General features: G+C 47.2%; 1 protein-coding gene across 2 annotated transcripts in view; it reads right to left on the minus strand.

The window, feature by feature from the left end:
- Window positions 1–23,950, minus strand: part of LOC126530824 (uncharacterized) — a 145,000-nt gene that overhangs the window by 4,348 nt on the left and 116,702 nt on the right. For both annotated transcript variants that reach the window (XM_050178116.3, XM_050178117.3), the window contains exons 3-5: window positions 10,449–10,515; window positions 7,791–7,874; window positions 3,959–4,067 (exon numbers count right to left, since the gene is read on the minus strand). In XM_050178116.3, coding sequence (XP_050034073.1) covers window positions 3,959–4,067; window positions 7,791–7,874; window positions 10,449–10,515 — 260 coding nt within the window. The remainder of the gene's footprint in view (window positions 1–3,958; window positions 4,068–7,790; window positions 7,875–10,448; window positions 10,516–23,950) is intronic.

Raw genomic sequence — 23,950 nt, forward strand, 5'->3', positions numbered from 1 at the left:
ACAGCATATGCCTTTTTTATCTTAAATCATTTAGCTCAGACAATTGAAAATTTCAAAACAATATTGGGGTTCACACTCTGAAAGTGATGTAGTTTTACTGGCGCCAGTACCAGTGCTCTTCAAGGCCAGCGAAGTGGCGCTGATGCAATGTCGTTGCACGCTGTACAAAGCGTGCTAAAGCTTTTAAGGGTGCCAGAAATTTTGGCCCAACGATTTATGATATTATATAGCAAGAATTACGCAGACTCTCAAGGCCCATTGCCACTGTCGTCATACTGTCTGGCTGACAGCGCATGCGCGGATCGCGCGCGGAGGAGTAGAGGTCTCCAGATACGCGGAAATCGCTTAACTGTAAAAAAAAAAAAAAACGATGAGGCGACGCGGACATACGTCAACGGTAAGCTCAATCGCCTATGTGGCGGAGCAATCGCAACGTTCTGCTTTCCGTCGCTGGCATGAACGCTGTGCGGATGCAAACTATGTGCGCACTAACGTTTCTGCTGAACTGCTGTGTCTATGTCCTGGTCTGATCAGCCAATACCAAGCAAGTGTTATCTACTATATCTCTGAGCGCTGACCAACGCCGACGGTTCGCCGTCGGTGTCATCGCGTGCACCATCGAGGAGAGACGCCTGCAACGCCATTGGTGGCGCTCATCCCGACAGCATTGTGACGTGCTTGGTAGCTGCCAGGGCGTTGTTCCTTCTGCCCATCAGGAGTAGGGTACCTCGATGTTCTCCTCGTCCGCCACTCCGTACAGAGTGGAGACAACCACAGCGTCTACTATGGCGTTGGGCACGCGAATGGCGGCCGCCGTAGTAGACGCCTTTGGCGGACGCCGTAGAGATGCGTTGCGGCGCTCGTGTGTATTCGCCATTCGTGTGCCCGACGCCGCAGTAGACGCCGCGGTTGTCTCAGCACTGTACCGAGCAGCAAGCGAGGAGGACATCGGGCACGCAATGCAGGAGTTGCCTTGCGCGCTGCGTTGCGGCAACTTGTCGCACCCGCGTATACTGAGAAAATCGTCCGATATGTCCAAGCGTAACACCAAGCTTTGCTACCACTGTGAATGCTTCGCCTTTCGGGCAAAAGTGCTAAATACTTTTTAACGCGTTAATATTGTTGTTTTCGCCTCCCCTATCCCTGTAAGCGAGTACATGACTAGCCATCCAGGTTGCGTTATATTACATCCGTAATTTTAGCATACTACCGAGCACTCTCTGCTACGGGCGATAGGGCAGTGGACTGCAGAATATTTCACGCTTACTTTCAGAGCTACCACTGCGGTTACAATAAAACCTGGTTTTATCAAACCTGGCTAAATCAAGTTATCACATGGAACAATTTCCCAGCATTGTAAAGCTCCAGTGATAACACATAACAAACTGAACGGCTATATCAAAATAAAATCCTATCCTCACTCGATAGACAGAGCTCCGCACGACACCATAAGACTTTATAAGTTGGCTTTCCCGCGAAAATTACACATTACCGCGCTGCACATGGAGAAGGAAAAAAAATACAATATCATGAAATTATAGATAGCGTCGTGTGTAGATTACCCGCGCAGTGGCTGCCCACCAAGGCACGCCCACGCAACTCCCCGAAAAAGGGAGATACGTATACTTAGGCCAACAAGGTGCGTGTGGGCCCACGCGTGCCGGCCAATAAAAAAGAAAAATCCGCCTCCATTCCACTCTGTAAAGCGGATGTAAAGCGAAGCTAATGTGCACGTTAGACAAGTACCACCACTCCAGGTGTCATTAGACGACGTTACACAAGCACCGCCACCACAAGCGACGTACGTCAGGCGCGCACGCACGCGTGCGGAAGTGCAGCATATATCCTCATTCTGCTAGGGAGTCCAGCAAGCGCCTTATTGAACTAATGTTTAGGAGTAAGTAAACTGCGTCAGAAAAAGCGCAACGTACGACTCACACAAAAGCTACAGACATGACAGTTTCGGATTGTAATTCTAATATACGAGAACGCATAATTTTGTTACGTGTAAACTCAAACACAAAGACCTTTTCCAGCTGCCGTGAGAGAACTGTTGTTGGACAGTGTTTGCCATAATGTCGATTACGATCGCACCACAAGCGGTGCGACAGATGCGACGGACAGAGCACCCACGCATCAAGGAGAGATACATTGTGTGCACACGTTTGTAACGAGCGCACGCATGCCTGCGCAAGTGCAGTATACATCCCCATTCTTGTAGGACCTCCGCCTGGCGCAAGTGCGTAATTGCACTAATAGAATTTCTCAAGTAACGTGTGTGACGAAATTCGTAAAGTACGGCTTATACACAACCTAGGGAAATTACAGAATCGGATTGTAATCCGAACATAGAGAAAATATAGTTATGTTACACGGAAATTCATATACAAACCCTTTTCCCAGCTGCAGATAGTGCAATGCCGGGCCGACCCTCGGTGGACGTGACGCAGGCGTTAAGCACTCCCCATACGTGGGCCGATCCCGAAGATAGCGCAATGCCGGGCTGACCCGCGGCGGAAGTGAACCAGGCGTTAAGCCCTCCTTATACATGTGCCGATCCCGAAGATAGTGCAATGCCGGGCCGGTCCGCGCAGGAGGTGAAGCAAGCGTTAAGGGGCCAGCATATACAGCTTCACTGGTCATCCTTCTTCACGGAGTGGAAGGGCACTGAGTTTATTTGTCATATTTCATCAAAGCTTTATGCTGTGTTGAACGCTCCACTGAACTCAAAGGTGTAGTTTTGTACGTCGATATAAGCAAAGTTTGAATATACTTTTGCAGTTTGGCCTGCCTCAGCCACACCCATAAGTTTATCTAGGAAACACGAAATTTAACTGCCGATACACAATAGCATTGAACAGGAAAACTACAAGCTTTTCTATAATACACTATAAAACAGGAGCTATAAATTTTCTCATCAGTTGTGGACTTGAAGATAATGCCACCTACTGAAAAATCATCGCCGCGAGTTTTCATCCCCACAAAAGCTAACCCTTAGAATTTTGATTGTTTCTAGCACCGTTAGTAATGTCAAGAAAAAGAAATATTTAAAATGTTTTCCTGCGGAATGAGCCGGTATATCTCGTTCCGTAATGTCACGAGGAAATATTCATCAGGTCTGCAAAAATCACTTCAAAGTAATAGTAAGGAAACATCAAAATTCGTCTCCTACCAACGCAGTTTACTAGCTAAATGTCGACGCCATGTGCACCTTTTCGTTCTTTTGAGATTAATAAATATTCAAGGCACCGTAGCCGACGTGCCAAGAAGAGCGACATTCAAATCCGGGGAATAATGCCAATTAAAGTAGGAACGTAAACGAAAAGTCCCACAAATTAAAATCCGACGGCTTCAACAAATATCAGTTAGTTAATAAAGTTGACGCGACACTTTTTTCTCTCTCTCATATCCTGTGTGTTAATGAGTCCTAAATGTCCTTTTACCTTGCAACCGCACGCAAGAACGGAGACTCCCAACAGCGCATCTATTAACTGAATTTCACAAGTTGCTTCTTCCATAAAGCTTAGCTTACCAAATACATACTGTACTAATTACCAACTCTCACTTGCCTTTCAGCATTGGCTCCAGATGATTTGAAAGGTTATATTCCCAGTGGTATGTGATCGCATTTCTGTGGGAGCCGAATGGGGCGAAATATACGCCCAACTCTTCACTTCTCTCACCTAAATGTAGCTTTGGGGTGCTAATATAAACCTTTCGGTCTGACGTTTCCGGAATCGAATGTAATGGGTGCGTTACGATAACGGCGGTGAAAGTAAGCAAGCGGTGCCTTCTTCATTCGACGACAGACAAGCACAGGTGTGGAACGAAATGGTTTGAAAGATCAATACTTCTTGCACGACGCGCACCTTCTCTATTATTAATAAAGCCGAATCGCGCAAGTATTAGAAAATTTCAGCACTGGTTTGGCTTCCCGAAGACAAAGCCGCAGGCGTACCTTCAAGATTCTTCGGAGGAGGTCCAACTCATCGTCTTTGCGTTTCTTCCGAGGATCCTGGTCACACTCTTCCTCGGTGTCATCTCGCGACTTGCGCTTGTTGTTGCATCTGCAGTCAGATACAAAAGGAAAACGCATTTACAACATTCCAGCGTTGATCTCTTAAGGGCCACCACGACGTCTCCATTTGAAACATAGCACCGATACCGAGACACAGCCGATGCTTTTTTTTTTTCCCCTGTGTATAAAAGGGCACGAAGGAGAACTGGTACGTTAAGTTATAGCTATAAATTATGCTTATGGAACACCGAGAACACGAATCTTATGCAGTGAGCGCATTCTTTATAAAGAAATCAGACTACGCGTAGTGAGTTTTGAGAACTTTTCCCACACAAAAGCGGCCCGAAATACGTACATTGCATTCCGTGGGGTAATACTTAGATGCCGGTGCTGCGGTTAAGGCACAAAATTCAAAGAAAATTTTGCCTTCATACCTTCTCTCAGTAAACAAACTATTTACGGTAAATAAACGCAAGTCGAGGCTCGGATAAAGTAAGTCACCAAACTAATCTGACTTTATGACGTTCCCTTCAAGATGCTTCTGTAGGGCGTCTCGGCGACGTCCAGCGCATGATTCGTTTCATGCATCTACGAACAATGCAAGTTTTATAGACACACACACACACACACACACACACACACACACACACACACACACGCACACACGCACGCACACACACACACACGCACGCACGCACAAAAGGAACATGAGCCATTCCCCTCTGGGAAGGTGGATCACCAGCGAAGCTGCTTAGCAGACGACACGGAGGTGACATAGAATCATGAACAAAGGTACGAACATATTTATTATCCTGCTCGGCGGTTATCGTGACGATAGGTAGGCCACACAAATTCTCGCACCACCTCTGTTATTAAATGCGCCCGTCACGTAGGGCAATGAATAATGGCTCATACCCCCTTAAGCAATGGTTCATACCACCGCAAATAATAATAATAAAAAATTAACCCGGCCTCCCTTTTACGACGACAGCAGGGAAATGAAATTCTACGCTGGAATGATGAGCGGCAACGGAGCCAGCTGTGCAAGAAGCCGACGACGACGAACTAGGCCCGAGCGCGTTCTAGCGGTTGCGCCGAGTGGCGCCAACGAGCTAGTTCGTGGGTTGTTCGCCGACGAAGGACAACGGAAATGCCCTGGCGATATACAGCTTCGCTGTAGAAGCAAAAGAAGGAACGAAAAAAAGCGGTGACAGTTGCGAAAACTGCGTGCAACTTGTGAGCGCAATGTCGCACATCTCGTTTGCTGCCGTACCATTCAACGGATTCTGAACCATCACTGAGATTTACACGCTCGTTGAACTGCCACAAGTGATAAAATTTAAAACGAAGCATTCCGCGACGGCACCCCTCTGTGCCAGTGTGCGGGTTTAGAGCTTGATACCCGAACCGCTCCCCTTACTATTAATAATAGTCAAGAGCAAGGTGGTCAACTTTCTACATGAGCTAATTTTCCCATCCATGCTACAAGAAAACAAAAAAAATTTGTCAACTAGGGGCACACACAGGTCACTTACGGTACTTGCAAATTCGCACGTACGCACCACCAATCACACCCCATGTAATTATTTACCGAATCAGGATTCATTGCAATCCCTCTTCCCTGTATATATTACAGAAAACGTTCTTGCACTAATATTTGTATGCGTGTAGCTTGAACCAATACATATACGGCAACAAAAAAAGAAAATAAAGAAAACTCATGATTAACGAGGTCGTCAAGCAGAATGGTCTAGCGAAACTTCGTTTGGGTCTCTTTCAGTACTGTCTCTTGCGATGTACACCTCGTTGCCTAGATGGCGCCACTAATGCGCCCGGCTGGAAAGGACCTCGAAACGAAACACGATTCCGGGGACCCAGGCTAGTCAGATTGCAGCGGCGCGGAGGGGCGAGCGGCAATCGGCATTTCCTATCCTATACTATTTCCGACACCAAATTTAAAGCGAAAAAGTGGGCTACTTTTCGCCAACTTTCGTTTAGCACTGGAAAACAGGGCGTGCTGTTCCCTGACGTCCGGGCCTAAGTATTACCGCTGAGCGGTATTCGCACAAAGACGAACCGCGCGCCGAGTACGCAGCACCCCCTGACGTTCACCTACGACTCGAACTCAAAAAATGTGAGTCTCCTTGAAAGCGCACAAGCGTCCCCTTTCCCACCGCTGTTTGGGCGACGGTAGGTAGCCAAGAATTCAAAACGTAGCCGAGCCAAGCCGAGAGTATCGCGCGGTTCAGGTGGCACCTACTGTTGTTATAAACTTATAGATGCCTCTGGTTTCTCGCTCACTACTGGTAGTTGCTATGGGTCATTGGGGATGATGCAAACTACGCGTCTGATGCAAACTTCCTCACTCGCCTTTTTTTTTTGCATACATTCTCCAAAACATTTTCTAGCGAAATTCATACGAAGATACGAAGTATAAAGTACTTCATGGTGTCCCGTTAAACCAAACGCACAAACAACTGTTTTCTGTTCTCGATTATTGCATAGACATGAGGCGACACGGGAAAAATTACGCGTGGTGAAAAAAAGAGCGACTGGTACCAGAAATTCACAGCTGAAACGATCCAGGCTATATCCTTTCTCGGGTCGCAAAGGTTACAAGTCAGTAGACTTCACGTACGTACTAGCTCTCCCGTATGATCACTTGTTTTTGTTAAACTCGAAGAGACGCCGCTGGTAAGTACGGCAAACATTATTTTCTAAATGATGGATTCCTCCCTGCTGAGCACGTTTCACTGCAGTGACGGAGTGCGCAGCAGACACACAGACCACTAGAGTAGAGACTGTTCGAGGCGAAAGAGTTCGTTTACTTCGAGGGCCAGATTCATAAGATAATTGCAACGGCCTTACTTATCTAACAATTATCGTAATCCCGCTGGCATGTTATCAGATGAAAGAACGCCCGGTGCAGCCCTACTAACCAAAGCTTATGTTGCAAATTAGGATTATAGCTTAATGCTCTGATGTTATCCTGCTATGCTACATCGAACCTACATGCTCTATGTCAAGCTGACTGCTACGAGAACGCGTGGGTAATTTTCTGGAGCCGCCCACAGTGCGAGCACAGTACACAGGCCTTCTAAATGGGGCACTGGTAATTCCCACGTGCCTGCTGAACCAAAATATGGTCATAATGGCGTTCCATTCGAAGGTAGTGTCCTAAAATATAAACATTCTTAACGTTCAAGTATTCCAGACTGACCATGTATTAACGCAACGGGCATTATATAGGCGAATAATGAAACACGGATCATTTCTGGATATCAGGAATTGACCACTTTCTACAGATTGAAAATAACAATTTCTATCAGATTAGAACAAACGAAATCCCCGAAATTTTCTACGCGAGCTATTCACTGGCCGAATATAAGGAGCAGAATACGAAGTTCGATGCTCGCAAACAATGAATGATTAATGATGTCAAGAACGAGAACTGACGCGCTGGAAGTTCTACAAAAGAAAATATGTCCACTGAAACATGCGACGGCCCCGCAAACAAAGAAGACAAACACAAAGTATGGACAAAAGAATACATGAGCAATCCAGCTGTCATGTTTACATGGCAAAAGCGCACGGAGGAGTTAATGCTCCTACCATACTCAGCAACGCTAAACCAGGGTAGTCGTATCTGACATCTCGCTTCGATTTCAGCGCGCATGTATGTAACCGCAGCATAAACGCAGCGTTTTCTTCGTAATTGCCTCGAAAACACAAAGACAAGACAGTTGAAGGGCGATTCGGATTGAGAACTCACTTGTCATTCTCGTAGCATATGCTGACCTCGGGCTCTAGAGTGATGTCTTCGATGGGCTCTCTCTTTGGTGCGATGGGAAGCCTACTGCAAGGATGTATCACAAGGCAGCAAATTAAGACAAGAAAGCAGTTGGCAATGCTTCATAAAAAAATGACTCCTCTCAGCACGCTTTAGGCAACCGCACAATGCAATAGAAACGTAATGAGAGGCGCCTTAGTGCGAACAGGTCTATCGAGCATTTGCATTGACAATTTAAGGCTTCGTCAAGAAGTTCATGCTTTTCACCGACATATCTTGCATTACAGAAACACATGGAAGTACACGTACTGCTTGTGCACGTTCAGCACGCAAATAATGACTGTAAAACAGATGGCCAGACGTTCTTACCTATGTTCGTCTATTTAGAAAAGAAGTGTATTTCCAATTTATAGCAAATGAACACGAAACCGACACTTGTAGCCGGCAACCATGCTTCTTAAACCGAGACAGAAACAGACAGACCAGAGAGAGCGTAAACATATTGAGTACTTTGCGGCCCCAGGATGGCAGCGATATGTAAATACCAGGGTTTTCTGGAAGATTAAAGAGAGGGCAAAGCCGGGCATGGAGTACACTCTCAAAGGTCAGAGCCATCTGGCCAGGTTAAAGGGGAACCTCCCGTTTGCTCGCCGGCGCTGGCATGGACCACTTCAATTCTCTCAACCCTTTTGTGGTTAGGAGTCCATAGTATCTGCACAACGTCCGGGTGTGCGTCTAGATGTGGTTTAGGCTTGTATCTAGAAGCCGTGGCAGATTGTTATCCCGCAACACTCTGCTTGATGCTTGGTTATCTGTTCTGATCAGGATATGTTGTGCCGAGTAAAAGAAAGTAAGCATGATGGCTTCAGAGGTATCCATGAGCTCCGCTTCTGATGTAGAAGAGACTCTGGCATGAACAAATGATCAGGGATACGCACTCATTGCATGCGATGAAACATATCTGTGTCACGCGTCTGTCAACCTCAGCGTCAGTGTAGTATGTCGTTATAATTTGAGAGGAAGCTGTTGAGGCTGCCAGATTTTTCACACGGTGGAGCCACCAGTTGTGTCGATCGGGGTTCATATTCTTAAGAGTCGGTTGGACTTCTATGGGTATTGTATCCCAGGGTGGTACTGGTACTGGAATCGCGGGAAGGTGATGTGTGCGTGCTCGCATGTCCCGTAGAATGTCTGGGCCTTGATTGCAGGCCTGGAGCCTGCTCATTAAAGCTTTGAAATGCACAGTGCTCGTCTCTTCAATGAGGCTCGTTGCTTCCAGTCTCACGTTAGTGGCGAACCGCGGTAACCGAAGAGCCGTGCGGAGGCAGGCTAGGAGCAGTGCTTGAATTTCCTGTATTTGCATTTCGGTGGCATCAACACATGGCAGTTGATGCATTATCATTGACAAAAGAGATTCCATGATTTTCCTTGTGTGTTCCGGTTGCGCTCTCTGATGCCTCCGGGAAATGCGCGAGAGCATGTGGGGAATACCTTTATTTCGGTTGGTCAGTTTCTGGTGCCATGCATTCTATTTATCGCTGTCCTGCAACCGGAAAGCGAGCACACGAGTATGACTTTCGTTTGGTAAGGGTTGATCATTTATCGCCAACATTATTCTGTTTTTTTTGGTTGGCTAGGGGCTCCCGTTAGTCCATTACAACTACATGTTTTCTTTTTCTAGAGATCGTGCAAGACCAAGCTGCGATGTGCAGTTGTGGGTGTTGTAACGTGTGCTCTTGCTTCACCAGAGAACGTTGGCTGCACCATAGGGTGATATCATCACCGTAGATGATCCTCATCCGCCACTGCAGCCATGTCCACTGCAGGAACAATGCCTCTCCCAGCGATCTCCAATGACCTTTGTCTAACACTAGATGATTCCAACTTGCGCCTGCAAATTTTCTAATTTCGTAACTCTGCCTAATTTTCTGTCGCGTTCAACTGCGCTTTCCTTCACCGCCTGCAGACAAATACATATCTGCACCTACGCTTAAAACATGCTATCCACTCCAACGCATACGTGGGCACTTGCCCGTGGTGTGAAAGTAAGCTACCTCTCGCCCACATTGCGTGGGAATGCGAGCTCGGGCCACCCAAAATTATGAAGTCTGACATTTCGGCGCAAAAATTCAGAACGGAGCATTGGGAGACCTGCTTCGCCAGCGAGGAGAAGGACGCCCAAGTGGCACTCCTCGACCAAGCACTACGGGCTGCTGAGGCCAGCGGAGACCTGGACCAGGGGCCCGATCCACCTGCTCCCCCAACCTTTTCCATATACAGTAAACTTTGTTAAATTGTATTAAAATTCCCTTCCCTTGGCACCCATTCTGTAACTCTAACGGTCCACCGCTTATCTGCACCACGCATTACATGGCCTGCCCAGCCCCTCCCCCGCCCGCTTTTCTTTTTTCTGTTCATGTTGACTAGAATATCGGCTATTGCCGCTTGCTCTCTGATCCACACCTCTCTTATTTTTTCTCTTAACGTTCCGGCTAACACATCTTTTGTTCTATCGCTCTTTGTGCGGTCCTTAAGTGCTTCTTGAGCTTCCTTGTCAAGCTCTAAGTATCGGCATAGATACTGTGCTGTAAATGAGGAACCTGTCAAGTTCAGAGTTTGCCACTTTGGGTAATGACTTACTTGATCGGCTGCAGGTTCTGGAACTGCAAGTCACCAGCCCGGAACTCTGGGAACTCAATCTCCGGCTCTGCAACGGTAACAAGAAATACACCAACTTATAACTCTGCGCCCGTGTTTCTAATACGCGTCTGTCACAGCCAGCACCACGCACACCTCTCTATTACCATCAGTCCACCACCTCGAGCAACGTGCCTGCGGTTAGACGAAGTTCATCGCGTGCTTCCATGTTACTTGCTAAAAAAATATTGAGAAAGCGCTGACGTAACTCTTTGGACCCTTGAGAACTTCAGCACGCACGAAAATAATGGCACTCAAACAAGTATGAAAATCGTGCAGTACTTAAAAGACGTTTTCATGTGATATTAAAGTTGGTATCTGAATGTGGAGCCTATAGTTGTCGACATTTTCGAGAAGTCAAGACACCGAGCGAACTTGCTCACGTGCCGTAGCAATAAGCCTATGTATGAGCGCGTTCTCCATTAAAAAAAGTCGTAGTTACGCCCGAAAGGCGAAGCATCGATTGCGATATCAAATTAGTGGACAGCTATACGAAGTAAGGGTAGTACTAGATTTATCGGCCGTATGAGGTTATAAACATAGGCATACTAACTAAATCAACAAACATGGTGTCACGCGCGCGCTAGAAAACATGAAAACATCTCATAACTCTCTGTCAAAACGCTGGAGTGGCGAAGCGCGGTAAACAGGAGCGAGCCGAATTGACCTTCGCGCTGCCTCTCGCATCAACGCGAACTAGGCCACGAAAACGGAGCGCACGGCGAACTGAGTCCCCGTCGCAGATTAGCCATCTGCGACGCGGACACAGCGGGGAGACAAGATACAGCGGCTAGAGCGGGAACGCGCGGCCGCGCGGGCCGCCCGGAAAAAGCGCGACCCCCTCCATCCTAGCCTGCCCCGGAGCCTTGTGCGCGGCGGAAGACGGCGCGCTTCCTCCTCGCTTTCCTCCTTTGCGTACGCAAAATTCAGCCGCGATTTCCGGCTCACCCTCGCACGTTTTCACTCGCACATACACTATACGGCGCGGGGCGACGATTTCATTGCCCTTGAACGCTATATGGAACCTCCCGGCGACGCCGACAGCAGAAGTGCGCCTAAAGTGTCTATATAAGTGAATAAAAAACAAAGGCGACATGTAACGTGAGGCGCGCGCTTCTGGTTACGCTTGCGTGTGGCCGCTACAGCAATCACGGCAATGAAGCAAGTCAGTGCATCGTCCATGCAGTCGCAACGGATGCACCTGTTGGGTAACTAAACAGACTTTTTTTTTTTTGAAACAACCATGATAGCAAATTTTTTATCGTGTTCTGACGCTAGCCAGTACCCATTATATGAGTCAAAGGCCTTCAGCCTTCATATAGCGCAATAATAAAAAAAAGGAAGACACTCATGTCGGCACGCTCCTTTAAGTGGCGCGCTGGAAGTTTGACAAAGTTCTTGAGAAATGGTCAACCGAATGCACATTCGCGAGTCTACAAGACAGCGGACCGACGCCCTCGAAACTTAGCTATTGCCACCTAGTAATTACTGTCCAAAGAAGATAACGCAGAATCAGGAAGTGTCTTCTTTTGTCAGCCCTAGGATATTTAGAGCCTGCCTTTTCAGACAAGGGGGTGTTTCGCCCTTTCCGTAGACAGCTCCTAACCGGTCTTCAAATGTTTTCTTTTTTTTTTTTAGTGTAATCTATTACAGCTACTACAGCTACTACCACTGCTACAAAAGTAGACTTCCGTTAATTTGACTCTGGTTAATTCGACTTTTGACTTTTTGGCTAATTTGACTCTGAATTCGACCAAGCTTACGGCCGGCATCCTTAGTAATCGATAGGCTCAAACTTCCGTTGTCGATCTCAAAATTGGCCTTCGCCGGATAATGCGAACTTGACTGGTCAGCTTCGCCGCAACATAGAGGTGTTACGCGACGAGGTATACCAAAAATGAGAAGCAGCCACAATCGCGGGTCATGGTACGTATTTCAGTTATACAGGAGCACGCGCCCCGTCTTCGATCCCAGTACGAGCATGAAGACGCCTAAAATCACAATGGCAGTCATTCAGAACTGTTTCTGACATTGTGCTGGCGATTTGAGCCATCGTTGCGTCCGCCATGGGTGTCCCGTATATGAGAACGTTAACGAGGCCTAGAACGTGTTCTTTAAGTATACGCGCGCGCACGCGCCGTGCACGGAGAAACAGAGGAGAAAACATCTGTGTTGGGAAAGCTAGCGCAATCGAAGGCGGTAAGATGAAGAAAGAACTCCGAAAGTCGAGGGGTCATTTAAAGCCAACAATAGAGCGGGGGTCTCTCAGAAACTCCGAAGGCCTGCCGGTAAACTTATTGAGCGTCTAAGTGCTCGCACTGTGACTGGAGACGGCGCCTGTGCGTGTGTAGATTAAGAAACACATGCTGTGTCCCGCAACAGTGGCACCCTTCCCCGCATTGTGACCCGCCGCGGCGGCTTAGAGGCTATGGTGTTGCGCTGCTAAGCACGAGGTCGCGGAATGAAACCCCGGCCGCGGCGGCCGCATTTCGATGTGGTCTGAAATGTAAAAACGACCATGTCCCGCGCTTTGGGGCACGTTAAACAACCCCTGGTGGCTAAAATTAATCCGCGGTATCCCACTACGGCGTGCCTCATAATCATACCGCGGTTTCAGCACGTAAAACACCATAATTCAATTGTTCCCCGCATGATGTGCCTCACCGTGTGACACAGAGGGTAATGCAACGAAGCTAACTTGAAAGGTGAGCACTGCAAAGTGAATCAACGGCGTGTTCCGGCGTTTTTTTCAGCCCTTCCTTTAATTCGTCCTGTCGTATAATTCGACCAGTTTCGTCACGCTGTGAGGATCGAATTAATGAAGTACACTGTACTACTACTGCTGCTACTGCATGCTACTATTACTAAACATAACTGAATATAACTTGTAACTAAATATTACCCTCGCAACACTCGGCACGACGCTGCTATCACGGCAACCCGTGCGGTACGCAGAAAACTCAGTTCTTCTTGTTCAAACTTGCTGAGTTTATTTTCGTTCTTCTTTTTTTTTTCTGTACTCTTTCAATATATTCGCCGTGGAGGCATTCTGCTGCTGATATACTCCAAGATCGCAGGTTTGACTTCGTACCACGGGGAACGCATTCTGAACGCGTGAAACATATACCAACATACGTGTGCCGATCAAATGACAACACGCAAGGCAGCGCAGCTTATAACACCGCAAATGGTAGACGCACAACGAAACGAACCATTTACACCCTTGCTTAACTGCGCTCCAGGGTTTCTGAACCTGCGAAGTTACCTATATTACAATATTTTACTGCGAAAGCAATACTGCTCGAACTTTCGGCCCATCGGTGGTCGTGGCGCCTCCTTACACAGCTGCGCGTCACGTGACCGTGTGACGTCACGCTAGGCTGAGAGACGGGGCCCCAGCTCGCGGCAACGATGGTGGAGGCGAAGCCTTGCGCACCGCTGCTGCGGCGCTACCGAGAGAGGGCGCTCGCTGGTGTGACGTCACGCCAGAACGAGAGACGGGGCCCCAGCTCGCGGCATCGATGGTGGAGGCGAAGCCTTGCGCGCCGCTGCTGCGGCGCTACCGAGAGAGGGCGCTCGCTGGTGTGACGTCACGCTAGGAGGATAAATGGGGCTAAAACTCGGCTCCTCGCAGTGGTCGGCGCGCTGCCTTGCGTTATGTCGGATGATGCATAACCATAAGTTTAACAAAGGGCAACCATGTCCACACCATCAGCCGAACCAAGGCGCAGCCAAGGGTATTGCTTTCGTAATCTTGCAGGCCTCACCAAGCTAAGCCTTCAGCCAATTTTTTTCTTACTATCATTACTATTCACGAAAAGCAGTATAGCTAAATCAGTGAACTGATTGAAAACTGATTGAACTGATGAAAAGCAGTGACTAAATCTCTGAACATTATTTGTATCAATATTTGCATGATGCGAGATGTTCCTCCTCCGTTGAAAAAAGAACAGGAGCCATCAATGAAACATTCCTCTTCCACTATTTCCTTTTCTTTCAAGTGAAGAAAAAAAATATTTTATTTTCGCTTTTATAACAGCAAGCAGAAGCCGTGACGGAAGAAAACTCAGCACTCCTCGGAAGAGCGGCGCCAAGGAGCGTGTATACAGGAAGGCATCTGTATACTGTCCCGAAAGCAGAAGAAAAAGAAAGAAAGAAAACGAGTGAAATGCAACCGCGGAGAACCGGAGGCGAGCAAAAAAGATAAAGAGAGCAGTAGTCGCGACAGAGGGCGCGCTGCGTAACAAGAAAGACAAAGACGGCGAGAGGCTCATTTGGGAGGCGGCGGGGTGTCGCGGTCCAGCTGCCCATCCCGCATCGACCACACTGGCCGCAAGCCGACGCCGTCCGGCGCGCTAATTGGCGAGCAATTATCGAGCCCGAGATCGCGGTGCGGCCCGATCGAAGGCGATCGAACGAAGCGAGGAAGGGAGGGGAGGGAGTAAGTCGAGCGGCACGCCTCTTGGGAGGGGGGGGGGGAGGGGGGGTGCCGCAAGCCGCGCTGCGCAGAGCCTCTATTCGAGCAGCAGTTTCAGCAAGTGTACTCCATTCTTTGTCGGCGCTCTTTAACGCTAAAAGATCGCCCTTTGCGAGCTGTCGTTTGAATCGGCGAGAGCGAGGCAAATAAGCGGCCCGGAAACGAGAAAACGTTCAGTCCCTCTCTCCCTGCCTTCTCCTTTCTTACTTTCTTTATTTTTGCAGCTGTCGTGAGAGACCGAACAGTCAAAAAGACAAAAAGCACGCCCCACTTTACTTTTCTTTGCAGTATTTTCTTTTTTCAATCCAGTACAATGAAATGTGCGTATATATTTGCCACAGAGATTTTTATTTGCAACCTTATGTTCTTTCCATTCTTGCGCCTTAGCACTTGGCGAAGAATGGTAGACATTTCATAAAGGTTGCGCGTAAACTTTCAGTACTGCAGCGTCTTTCGTAACACTTCGTAGGAAGTAATTCCGCCTTATGGAAGAAGAGGGCGCCTTCGTCAGCAGGAAGATTGATTGATTGATTGATTGATTGATTGATTGATTGATTGATTGATTGATTGATTGATTGATTGATTGTATTTAATGTCCCAAATTAACACAGTGCTGGTAGATATGGAATTATTATTATTTGTTTTCAAAACACACATTTGACAGGAAAGAGAAAGCAAGGAGCAGGCTGACAACCGTCACTGGAAGTTGCCCAACGCCTGCCTAGAAGTTAGTTGTAAGCCATGTGCCAAAAAAGTCGCGAGATTTATACAAAATGCTAGATTGAAAAACATGTATAGCATACCTTATTTACACAAGCAGGGTGATTGACTATTTGTAACTGCCCAGTTTCAAAAGTATGCCAATTAATCATCATCATCAACAACATAATAATAATCATCAGAACCGGTAGAAAACCGGGTAGGAGAAAAAATCTAAATAGACGGCCCCAAGCAAGCTAGTAGGCTATTATCGTTTATGCGACAACTAATAACTAAATTAAGTTTTGTATTTTAAGTTGTGGTTTCGATTCTCTATTGATTTAATTCTACATGTCGTTGGATCACAATTCTACATTTAATTCTACATACCATTGCACGAGCCGATGGCGCTGCGAAATCGCGTATATTATGACGTCTCTGTTGGAGCGCCGTTTACTTGGCCCGAGTACTTGGCATCGAACCAGCAAAGGCCCACACCCAATGATGCTGATCACATGGCTCTGAAGATGGGGAGCGATCAACGCATGATGATGATGATAATCTAGATATGAAGAAGACGTGCGTAATAGACGCCCACAATACAAGCTTTGGCTACGAGGACATAATCCAACACCTCCTCTGTGACGGTGCCCGTTGGAATTCGGCGAAAAAAGTGCTTGCGACAGCTCTGGAAAAAACAGGACGATCGATTCCTTGACAGAGGAAAAAGTCCTAGGTCACTGGTCCGGACTGCTCAAGCTCTTAACGTTTGTGAATTGTGCGACCGACTTTGAAAGTTGTAGCGCGAGCCATCGCGTGTGAATTTTTCTCACTTGATATTTTTATTTATTCAATGCGTAAGTATTTGTGTGGTTACCCAATGACAAAAATGTCCCTGCGTCCGTCCGTCCCTCCTTTGTGTTAAACGGTCCCTTTCAGGATAGAGCCAGCCGGCTGTACAAGAAGATAACGACGAACGCGCGAGCAGTGGCAAAAAATTTGGGGGTGGGCCAACTTGAAATTTCGGGACGGGCGTACATATACACACACGTATATATATATATATATATATATATATATATATATATATATATATATATATATATATATATATATATATATATATATATATATATATGTGTGTGTGTGTGTGAGGCGGGAGGTGGAAGAAAGCAAAAGAGGGGGTGAAAGGGGAGCACAAGCAGCTTAAGGAGAGTTTAAATCGTAAAACAAAAATTAATTATTTGTTGGATTTTAAGTGCCAAAACCACGATTTAATTATGAGGCACGCCGTAGTGGGGGACTGCGGAAATTTGGACCGCCTGGGGTTCTTTAACGTGCACCTAAATCTAGTACCACGGGTGTTCTCGCAAGTCACCCCCATTGAAATGCGGCGGCCGTGGCCGGGATTCGATCCCGCCACCTCGTGCTTAGCAGCCAAACACCATAGCCACTAAGCAACCGCGGCGGGTCGTTGCCATCGTAGCGTGATACAAAACGCAATAGCAGTCTGTAAACGTCACAAAGACGCTAACACAGACGAAAATAACGCCGTGATGCAAGAGGAAAAAGGAAAAGAAAAGTAGAGAACGGTAGAGCAGCAGCGACTTGCAGCGCTGAGATGCCTGCTTGCGCCGGTGCGCGAAACAGCAAACAGCAGGGTCCGCCAGTACTGACGTATGTACGTCGGAATTTCAAAAATCTTTAATAAACAAACGCTTTCTTTATTTCCTTTTTTTTTAACAAACGGTGATACGCGGATCTGAACGGCATAAAAAACAAGATGAAGAAGCACCGGTTTGGCCGTTTGCAAACCTCTTGCACCCGATTTTTCTTTTTTCAGTCTTATAAGAACATGTGGCGTTACATCCTCGGAGCGGCCACGACTGGCCATCTAGACGCGTATAAAAACCGCATGTATACGTCCTCTTCAGCATAGGATTTAATACTGAGTCCATCAAAGTGAAAATTTGGTGGCTGTAAAGCGTTGGTAGAACGTTAGATTTATGGGTAGTATCGGAATTTTTCAATGATTGTGCATGCGGTCGTTCAGAAAGAACACTGAAGCTTCATTGTTGCTGTTGTTCGTGCTTCAATTCGGGTGCGACTAGCGAATGCCTCAATATGCCGTCCAGAGTTTGGGAAGCCCTGCTCCACGCCCAAATTATTGGAGCTGGAAAGCTTGTGTGAAACAGGGCTATACGTAATAAATGCTACATTCGGACACCAACGCAGGGACTCTGCATTGCAAATGGAGTCGCTCGGCAGATGCTCACAAATAGTGAAGCGGATACGCATGTTCTAGGCATACGAACAAACGTAGATCAAAAAGTATGACAGACACCCGGAGCAGCGTCAAAAGTAACCTCCAAAGCTAAATGTTAATGTTTTTTTCGAGAGAATTCATCTACAAAAATTGCTGCATCTCCCGTAATCGAGAGTAGATGTAAGCATGAAATGGCAACCGGGCAAGTAGATTGGTTGGAGATGATACAAGCCACAATCTTAAAACGGGTGTACTGCATGTTCGCAACGGCACACCCCACCACACCACACAATGTTTTACTGTGCACCAGTCCATGTGGACGCTGCCCACCTAGAAGAAAACCGTTGAAGGTGGCACGACAGGCAGCGCAAGACACTAGGGCGACAAAGCGCACTTCCCAGCTAGAAGAAAAGCACCTGAAAGCACCTGAAGGAGGCACCCCGCAGCGTGGCGCCATCTCTCGAGGCACACTAAACCCGCGCCGCGGAACTCACGGACCATTGGCGTTCAAAAAAGCACAGGAAACAGTGTCTGAGCGCCAAAAAATGATAATGAAGTGTATGGTGCCTTGTTACCTTCCTTTTGAACGTCGCCTATTGAAAATAATAAAGAAAACTTCAGCGTACTAGAAGTTACAGCTTGAGTGATAGGGTGAACAAAAATTAGGAAGAACTCGGAAGCAATATTTTTTGTAACTTGCTTCTGTAGTAACTACCGTGTGTAATGCGGTCCTTTTCAAAGGGCTGCATTTCTTAAGTTTTTACTGGTTGCTCGGAAGATCTCGTTTTGTCCTCCAATATTGCAGGGGTGTTCTCTTTTGAGTGCCCGGATAACGGCTCTGATTGTTGGCTCAAGGTCACATGAAAGTCGCCGACAACGGGAGCTAAAAGCATTTCATGCTTGAAAACAACGAAAAGCATCCAGGAGGCTATCAAGGCCTTTTTTAACTTCCCCCCCCCCCCATTTTTCGCAAACACTTCTGTGATTACATTGACACCCGCCACATTGAGCTTGTGGCCATGACTTCCTACCTGTGAATGCAATGTGTCGACTTCGACTCCCCTCCGTCGAGACAGCATTCGTACGTGCACGGTAAAGAAACCGACGGCAGTAAAAATAAACCCGGCACCCTCTCATATCCCTCCGTGCGTCTTTGTAACGTGGAACTCCATCAACCATAACGAAAATAGACGATGGCGAAGAGGAAACACCAAAAGCTCCAAAACGCGATCACTCCAAGGATCTACATCTGCTTCAACACCGAGTTCAGTAGTGGCAGTGATCAACAGGGTGGCGGCATTCGGAGCAGTCAAGTCTCCAGGAAACAGAGTGACAGATTGCAACGCAGATCGTTTCATAAACGACGTCACTGCGCAGGGCGGCCTTCGTACAGTACTGCGGCATTCCGTAATAAAGTTCATGCTAGCCTCCTTCGCATTCGTTGGCAGCATTTACAGCAGAAGCAGCTCCACGATTTAGATTCACGAAGTGCCATGCGGAAAAGTTCACCGACGACTAGGTTACTTCCTGATGTGAAATCTGAGCGCAGCTCTGTACGCGTTTTAATTTCGCGATATATTGAGGCCTCGCACCGATCACCGCACCGACTCGCAGATACGTGACGCGCGGCGCTCTACAGAGACTGGCCACACAGTTGCCATATTCCGGCAACTGCAGCTTATGCAACCATAATCTTTACCCGGACACGCTTGCAGCGAACGCTATGCGCGAATGCAAGCTTTCCGGTTCTTCTCTTTCTTTCACCCTACGGCCGGTGTCACCGCTGCTGGGGATGCGCGGTCGTGACCAGCGCCACCACGATTCGTTCATCACGAGCGTCGTTCAGGGTGGCTTCCTCCGCTTTCATCCTTATGCTTCCGCTGCACCATCCTCTCCCGCCTTCTTCCTCGCGCTGTCTTCGCCCTCGCCGTCTTTCATCCGCCGCTGCGCTCCGCGTCCGCTCTTTCATCCTCCGCTCTGCTCGTTCGCTCGGTTACGCTGAGGTACGACGCCGAGGCACGCCGACGCTCAACGTAGGAACGATTTCCGGCGGGCGCCCGACCGCGGGCTTAAACTTTACGGCGATGGTTTGCAGCAAGTGCTTCGGACTTCTATGTGATCTGGGTCAAGCTCAATTATTTTCACCGTTGAAACGTCGCGAAAGCAGACCTAGTCCTGCATCGTTATGTCAACGGCGCGGAGCAAGCCACGGAAGAGCAGGTGCTTATGCAAAGGAAAAACGCGTTTGCGCCAAGCTTCTTCTTTCTGCCTGCAGCACATTTTAAATGTCTCTAAGGTAAAGTATGTTTTGATACACTAATTTTCCGGCTAAACAATCGTTAGCATCAGGTCAGTTCCCGTTTTTATTTTTCAGGTAACAAAATGATTGCAACTGTGGCTTAAATGAAGGCAAGCGTGGACGCTTACGGTAACGTCATGCTTCCAAATAAGACTCGCGTCACGGGAGCTTATGTTCACTCTAAGGAGTCTGCAGCCGCCATGGGTATATTTATTTATCTCATGTGCGTCCTATTCAATATACATACCGCACTTTCAGAGCCGGAAGGCTGTGATTGAATTATTCTCACTCAGTGTACATGTTTGTTTAGCGATATGTACGCAAAACTAACAGTTCATTCAGACAGTTTTTCTCTGTTATCCTGCATGTGATAAATATGCATAAAACTGTGTTGTTCTTCCAGTGCACTGAAGTGTAAGAAGTGTTAGATCATGTTAAAGCTGAAAAGTGGAATATAAGGGATACCGTTGTGGGAGCCCCCATATCTATGTTCACCATCTGGCGTTTTCGACTGCACACGCCAAGCGTGGTACACGATAATATTTTTGCATTAAGTTCTCGGAAGGTGGCCGTCGAGGCCGGGATTCGAAACCGTGGCCAGGATTCGCACCCGCGGCCTCGTGCGAAGCAGCACAACGCTATATAGCCACCGAGCGGATTGAATAAACAGAGCAAATGAGAAATGAAAGCAATGAGTTCGAATATGAGTCCATTGATACAACTCACTTTCTGTTAAACTTTCCCTAAATTATTTTATTGCTCGTTTTTTTTTTACCCTCAAAACAGCGCTTCTCTTTCTGTGTTCACGAAGAATTAGGCCCTGTGATTGACAGAGCCTGCTTACACGTGAGGACTCTACAGTCTATTTCGTATCCTTACTACCACTTGAAAGAATTAGCTGCACATCCCCGCCCCATACCACTCCCTCCCTTGCGTGGGAAGCACAACACCTTAGTTTTTGAACATTTCAACTTCTGTCATCCTACTCTACACACTCACTTAGCAATTTCACGGCTGCGTGTTTGCATCGAGCAAGACAGGTGCCATTGTTGAAAGGCTGGCTCGAGAGACATTCCTTCTTCATCTTGTAATACGGTGGGTACTGCGCTATAAACACGCGGACAATAGAAGTGGACAGGAAGCGCGCGGCGCACCTAGTCCAACTTGTCGTCTAATACTTAAAGAAGGGATTGCGCTAAAAAAGACACGGACGAGTAAGGACATGGACGGGCGCAAACTCGCGACTGATGTTATTCAGAAAGAACATAAATATATATATATACCTAGATTCTTGTTCAATCATTGCCTAAGCGCACATGCCAAGAACGTTTTCTCTTTCTTATACAAATTGATACTAGAATCGCTTACGCATTCATCACCTGACTTATCAATGTAAAAAGCCTCTGCGAGTTCACGTGCTACCTGGTTACGACTGCGCCTTAAGATTTTGGTTCTAGCCAGCAAAGGCTGGCATGCTTTATCAGGTGTAGCCAAAGGGCATGCGCCGCAATGTAAGGGCAAATTTGACCCTTTTTCGTTAACCATAGAAAGCTTATGTTCCCTTAGTCGTTCATTTATACAACGGCCCGTCTGGCCAATGTAAACTTTTCCACATGTCAGGGGAATTTCATACACAGCCCCGACCGAACACCTGACAAACTGGGTGGCGTGACGTTTCGTGCAGTCTCGCACGCATTCCTCGCCGGAGACAATCCGGGGGCACAAAGAGGCCAACTTGCGCGCGGCAGAAAATACCACCGGCACACCGTAGCGATTGGCTACATTCTTTAGGTTGTGGGAGACCCTATGAATATAGGGGAGAACCGCCGGTCTGGTCTTCGGTCGACCGCCACCTTCTTGAGGTGTTCTAGGTTTCAAGCTTTGCAGAAGCTTCTCTGCCACAGCAGCCACGACGGAAACGGGAAAACCAGCCTTCTGTAACCTGCCAATCTGATTGTTGAGGCTGTCCTTTACCAGGTGAACACATGATTCCTGCAGGGGTTCCTTCACGCACAGCATAACAAAGGAGCGTTTTACCGTCTTAGAATGAGCGGACTCAAAAGGCAACAGGTCTTTCCGGGCTCGTGGTGAGTACATCCAACACGTGTGATCTGGTGTTAAAGTGATGTTAATATCTAAAAACTGCAATCTATCTTGTTCAGGCAATTCGTGGGTGAATGTTAGACCCCTCCCGTGTCGTTCAAAGACAGATAAGGTCTCTTGCAAGGTAACCGTGTGCGTCAAACCGGGTTGCTTCTTAAGGATCACCAAATAATCGTCCACGTATCTAAAAACTCTCAGAACTATCTTGTCGTCCAAATAACACACCAGATCACGATCAATGCTGGCCAGGAAAATGTTAGCCAGTACCGGTGCCACACAAGACCCGATGCAAATGCCCTGACTTTGAACATGAAAATGGTTGTCAAAAGTTACAAAAGTGGACTCAAGATAAAATTCTTGTAGCTTCATGAAATTGTCCACGGTTAGGCCGCTAGTATTCTGAAAATCTACTACACCATTTTCGTCGATGCAAGACCTAACTGCACAAAATAGGTCATCATGCGGTATAGAAAACAACAGGTTTTCTATGTCAAAAGAGACAGCTGTGTGTGTGTGTGTGTGTGTGTGTGTGTGTGTGTGTGTGTGTGTGTGTGTGTGTGTGTGTGTGAGAGAGAGAGAGAGAGAGAGAGAGAGAGAGAGAGAGAGAGAGAGAGAGAGAGAGAGAGAGAGAGAGAGAGAGCAATGGCTCATACCCGAAAAAGCGGCGTCTAGTCCAGCGCGACAAAAATATCCTCATCAGGAATGGCTCTTATCCCCGTAATCAAGCATAGATGCAGTGGCTGTATATGAATGAAGAAAGGAAAAAGAGAAGAATCGAAAAAAAGAGAAAGGAAGAAAAAGAGAAAGAAGGGGAAAATGAGAGAACGAAAGGACCTTTAGGTAGTGCATTAGGTGCTCGCATGTGTCGTTGAGCAGGCCGACCTACAGAGCCACACGTTTACTTCACATTGCGGCTCCTTATGTCTTGCCAGAAGTCTAACCCATTCGACCGCATAACTTAGTGCATTACCATGTGTGCAGCATGCTTTCGCCTTCACGTGCTACGCGTGTAACATGCTGCCGAACTTTATTATCACAGGAGATCTGTGGTAATTAGTTTTTATTACAACAGATAAAGCGGTCTATGAATGTTATATACCGAGCTCATGTAAGGCTCTCTCTCTCTCTCTCTATCTATATATATATATATATATATATATATATATATATATATATATATATATATATATATATATGAGGTGGATGTTGCGGCACGTCGCGAATAAATGCCCGTAGCGCTAACAGCGTAGCAGAGACAACGAGCCTGCCGGCCACATTTGATCGGCGTACGTGGCTCATAAATTAAACGTACGTTTGAACTCAATATACGGCAGCTGCGGGAAGGTATTATGAAGCTCTCCCTGACGCACAAAAAGGAATGGCCGACGGTGTTTTTTCTTTTATTTCTGCATGTTGCAATGCAAATGTACTCCACAAGGACAACTACTGATGTGACAACTGCCTCGATCGCAATAGTTAGGATTATACGCGCCAAGCTCCTCTCCTATATTGTACAATATCGTGAAACTGCTGCAACGGCAGCTGGCAGCGAAGTCTTCTGTTAAGTCTCTCACGTCTGACGATGGCGGACCGTTAAGCGG

This window comes from Dermacentor andersoni, chromosome 5 (assembly GCF_023375885.2).
Source record: "Dermacentor andersoni chromosome 5, qqDerAnde1_hic_scaffold, whole genome shotgun sequence".
In the NCBI taxonomy this organism is placed as follows: Eukaryota; Metazoa; Arthropoda; class Arachnida; order Ixodida; family Ixodidae; genus Dermacentor; species Dermacentor andersoni.